Source organism: Physella acuta, unplaced genomic scaffold (genome assembly GCF_028476545.2).
Source record: "Physella acuta isolate Inbredline_101_S28 unplaced genomic scaffold, ASM2847654v3 ptg001742l, whole genome shotgun sequence".
In the NCBI taxonomy this organism is placed as follows: Eukaryota; Metazoa; Mollusca; class Gastropoda; family Physidae; genus Physella; species Physella acuta.
Window position 1 is genome coordinate 134,368 of NW_026733253.1, and position 4,803 is coordinate 139,170.

Sequence of the window (4,803 nt, forward strand, 5' to 3'; positions counted from 1 at the left end):
GTTTTGTCTAATTTATAAAGGAAAGTGATTAGTGCTAAAGGACTAAAGGTAGTAATTTTTATAAACAATTAGAATTTTTGTGAAAGGTGATACATTTTCTTTAATTTTGTTTAACATGCCGTCAATTAACACTTCAGGTTTGGAAAATGAAACTTGTTTTATAAAACGTTCAATATTAATTGTCTTAATCATTAATTTAGATGATGAGCACTTTAAAAATATCACACTATCGCGATCAAGTCGAGTAATATTCCTTTGTTAATACGGGTCCGTCCGCCCGCCACATACAGAATTGAACTTTATATATCAGATAGGAGAACATTTAGGGGAGATCCCTCGCCTTTTTAAATTCCTAAATTCTAATGATCTTCACGGCAGATGTAGTCGATTATGTACACGCCGTCCCAGTAGTGTTAGCTTGTTATGGATTTGTTTCCATAGCCTTTGTCCAACCAAGAGCAAACTACAAGGCAGCAGTTGTATGGGTTGTATTTCATAGAACAGTGGCTGTCCCCAGCTCAGGGTTCGAACTCAAGACTTTTCGGTTTTGCAATCATGAGATTTACCGACTCGACCACGCAGACCCCACTTCAAGTGTATCAACTAATAACAAGTCTTGTGGCGGAAGTGTAGGGTGAAAATCGTTTATCTTACAAACTCAAGTCTAGCCTTAATAAACTGTAACTACAAAATGTATTGCATGTCGCTGCGTATTTTTTTTTTAAAAGTAAACTTACTCTCGATCTGAGCTCAAAACAAAATCTTGAAACATCTTCAATGTAAATGTTGGTAGATCTGTTTGTCTCTGTTCTGAAGTAACAGTGTTTTCGTAATTATCCTCTCCTGTTCTGATAAATAAAATTCAATGTGTGAAATTCGTATATTAAAAAAAATATTATGAGTTATCTTTCAATGCAATAATGGACTTGATAACAACAATCAATAATGGCGCAAAAATAATCAAGTAGTTTTAACCAATTGCTGTAGTTAGTCGATAAATTAATAGATAATATAAATAAATCCCTTAACTCTTGGGTCTTTGGGACCTCACGGTTTTGTGTTGTGAGTCTAGGGCTAAATCTCTCCATGTCTGACCACAACCGAACGTTTACATTTAAGTGGTTAGCCTCGGTCACGAACATGTGGCCGCTGAAGTTCATCTAGAAACTATTTTCTATTAGCCGGTAACACCCAGTGTTGTTGGGTTCATATGTCAATGAATTTTAATTTTTCTGTGTGCGCTTTTTTCTGTTTTCGCTATTTTTCTGTTTGCGCTTTTTCTGTGTGCGCTTTTTTCTGTTTGCGCTTTTTTCTGTTTGCGCTTTTTTCTGTTTGCGCTTTTTTTCTGTTGCGCTTTTTTCAGTTGCGCATATTTCTGGTCACCGATGCCGTATTAGCATCGGTTGTTATATTTTGAAGTTTTCTCTCCTAAATGAGTTGCTGTCCGTAGCTATCGAGCCTCTATTGCCCGGGGGTTAGAACTCGTGAAGTGAGTTAATAGAGAATGCTAAATAAACATGTCAAAATACATGCAGGTTTAGGCATATGTATATATTATCAAAATGTGTAAGTTATTTACCTTATAGAGTGTAATGCAGTTGCTCGTTCATTATTCAGTTTTTGATGTAGAGTTAGAAAATATACATGCTATCAAATTGCTCCAGAATATATTGTGTTAGTAACAATAAATTATTAAATAAATTTTGCTTGTAAAATATACCGTTGTATTAAAAAAGACATGAACCAGTTACTAAATTTTTAACAACATTGAGTGAAATAATCAGCAAGTTTTATAAACATTAAATGACTTTAAAAATTAGTAGAATTACAGTACCTTCAGATGGTGGGGTAGGATCAAGTAGTGATTTTGTCATCTCTGAAAAAGTCAAAATCAGCTTGACTTTCACGTCGTCTTTGTTTATACCAGTCGCAACATTCATTATTTTGTTCAGAAACTCAAACACTTTCAAGAACGTCTCAACATCCGAACTAGTGATTACGTCATAAATGCAATCTGCATCGTGTATTGAAAGTACGTTTCCGTCACATTCAATACTTTTAAAACTTGATTGATCAGAATCTGTTTTATTCTTGCTAAGTATTTCATGACAATCTGGAATACGTAACATCACTGCCGCAAGCAATGTCGTAAAACCGGAAGTTTGTAGACGAAACGGTTCAACATCCAGTTTTGTATGCGTATTTTCTAAAACAGTAAGTTCTTGACTAGCGTATTGTAGATAGCAGAACATTGCATGCAATAATACTGTGTCTATTTTAGCCCCACGCTCTATGAGCAGACTGCTAGAATCTACATCTCCACGTTGTAAGGCAATCAGTAAAGAATTTTCCCCATTATCAGTAACACAGTGAATATCTGCGCCGTGATCTAAGAGAGCCTTTACAATACCGGCGTCTCCACACCGTGTGGCAGTAATTAGCGCGCTTTCATTTCCAGTTTTACAAATGTTGACGTTCGCACCACTTTCCAGAAGTTTTTCTACCATAGTTCTATGACCTGCCTCGCACGCTTTTATTAGAGAACTAGCACCTTCTTTGTCTTGAGCGTTGATATTCGCATTGTTCTGCAGTAAAATATTTACTATATCTAAATGTCCTTTCGATGAAGCAACAATGAGAGGCGTTTGTCTATTGGTGGACGACAAGTTGACACATGCGCCGTAGCCAATCAAAACATTAACAGCGTCGGTTTCGCCTGAGAATGCAGCAGCAAATAGGGCAGTCCCGTGCATTTTCTTGTGGATGAAATTGACTTCAGCGCCGTAGGAGATGAGCAGATGGATGGTTTCAGTGTTGCCAAACAAAGAAGCTAAAACTAGCGGAGTATACCCAGTGTGTGTTACTTGGTTAGGATCTGCGTTATTGTTCAGTAAAACTTTAGCCACGGCACTGTCGTTTATCATACACGTCATCATCAAGGGCGTTAATCCTGATTTGTCCATTAAATTAACATTTGCATTGTTAATAATTAAAAATTGAACAAGGCTTGGATCTTTCTTTGGTACTTTGCGAGCCTCCTCTTTAAAGTTCAAGAAGTACATATTATCTGATTTGTTTATCCAGCGTTCAATGATATTTACTTTTGTATCGTTATGGTATTTTTTTGTTAGTTTCTTGAGCTTAATAGCAATTGTAGAGACTAAGGTGTAGACTTTGCTTGTGTATTCTGAAGACTTCAAATTTGACTTAGCGTTCGGTAAATTAAGCAATTTGTCAAAAAGTTTTTTAATTTCATCATATTCTTTTTCTTCGCTAAAAAGTAGAAAACCCAATTCAAAGTAAGTTGTTTCGTGCAAAAACTGTAATATGCAGCTATGCAAAATATTGCACCCAAAGCTATCAACCGCGTTCATGTTAAGTCCACCATCAATCAATACTTTCAACATTTTAGTATCGCCTTTACCTATGGCTATTCTGGACGCAGATACAAAGAAACTAGTGCTGTAGTTAGGGTTGGCGCCATGTTTCAAAAGAGTTTCCATTACATCTGTGTGTCCACCGTAAGCAGCTACAAGCAATGCAGTCATCTCTTGCTTGTTTCTCAAATTGACGTTAAAATTTTTGTCCAGCAGAAGTGTCACGATGTCGAGTTTACCAGCCCGACATGCTGTCATTAACGTCGTGTCGTTGTTGGCGGTTAAGTGAAACACACTGGCGCCTCGCTCTATCAGAAGGTGAGTTGTACCCACGTGACCTTGTTCAATGGCGATAAACAATGCTGTACATCCATCAGAATTTTGTAATTTTATATTAGCACGGTTCTTTAGAAGAACTTCTACTATTTTATCATAGCCTAGACATGATGCCATTATTAAAGCTGAACAACCACCTTCAGTGCTAGAATCAACATTAGCTCCGTTTTGTAGAAGAAGTTCTAGAATTTCAGCATACCCCTTGCGCGCCGCAGTCAACACGAGTTCAGAATTTAAAGAATCATCACTGTGTACAGACGCTCCGCTTTAAATCAAAATCTGAATCAAATCCAAATGTCCTCCGTATAAAGTAATGTTCAGAGCCGTCATACCTTGTGTATTGGTGTGATTGACATCCACTTGAGCTTGAATTAACAACTTTAAACAATCAACATTTCCGGAGATGGCTAAATGAAGTAGAGCGGTGCTGTTGTTTTCATCAGATAAGTTCACCAACGCACCGTGTTGTATTAACATATCTAAGATCTTGAAATGGCTTTTCGATGCCGCTATCATGAGAGCCGTAATCCCTGTGTTTATCGCCGCGTTGACATCAGCTCCAGCTTGAAGCAGTACCCGCACAGCTTCGACCTGACCGCCCCTTACAGCAAAGATTAGCGCAGTTTCGCCGGTAGCTGTCACTGCATCCACATCAGCACCGCAGGTAATAAGCATGTTAATGACGTCCAAGTGACCTTCATTAGACGCTATCATTAGAGCCGTTAGTCCCCCAACGACTGGCGAATCAACGTAGAACCCGGCCTTTATGTACTGTTCTATTACATTTACAGATCCATCCAGTGCAGCGTGGATGAATAGTTTCCATGTTGAATCATCAGGGATTGCCATTTAGACTTTATGCAAAAATAAACAACGCTTATCTTTGCCTTCTATCTAGATATAAATATTATAAAAAATAATTTTAATTTTTGTTTTAAAATTAATTAAAAACATATGTTAACCACTAGTTCATTGGCAGAAATGCGGTCAAAATGGAAAGCTAACTTCAAAATTGTACGAGTTCGGACCTTAGGGCATTTATAAAGGGAAAGAAGAAATATGTGCAGAAACGCAGATACTTCAAGCGACG

At 37.5% G+C, this 4,803-nt stretch overlaps 2 protein-coding genes across 2 annotated transcripts; both read right to left on the reverse strand.

The window, feature by feature from the left end:
* Window positions 1–1,799: 1,799 nt before the first annotated feature.
* Window positions 1,800–3,887, reverse strand: LOC131930219 (ankyrin repeat domain-containing protein 50-like). Its single transcript, XM_059286629.1, has one exon. It carries the CDS (start codon window positions 3,828–3,830, stop codon window positions 1,800–1,802), a length of 2,031 nt encoding a protein of 676 aa, XP_059142612.1. The 5' UTR covers window positions 3,831–3,887.
* A 93-nt stretch (window positions 3,888–3,980) lies between these two features.
* LOC131930220 (ankyrin repeat domain-containing protein 50-like) lies at window positions 3,981–4,562 on the reverse strand. Its single transcript, XM_059286630.1, has one exon. The coding sequence runs from the start codon at window positions 4,560–4,562 to the stop codon at window positions 3,981–3,983; it is 582 nt and encodes a 193-aa protein (XP_059142613.1).
* Window positions 4,563–4,803: the final 241 nt, after the last annotated feature.

Bases quoted from the DNA above. Each gene is read 5' to 3' on its own strand.
- LOC131930219 (XM_059286629.1), bottom strand. From the start codon at position 3,830: ATGGCATCATGTCTAGGCTATGATAAAATAGTAGAAGTTCTTCTAAAG.
- LOC131930220 (XM_059286630.1), bottom strand. From the start codon at position 4,562: ATGGCAATCCCTGATGATTCAACATGGAAACTATTCATCCACGCTGCA.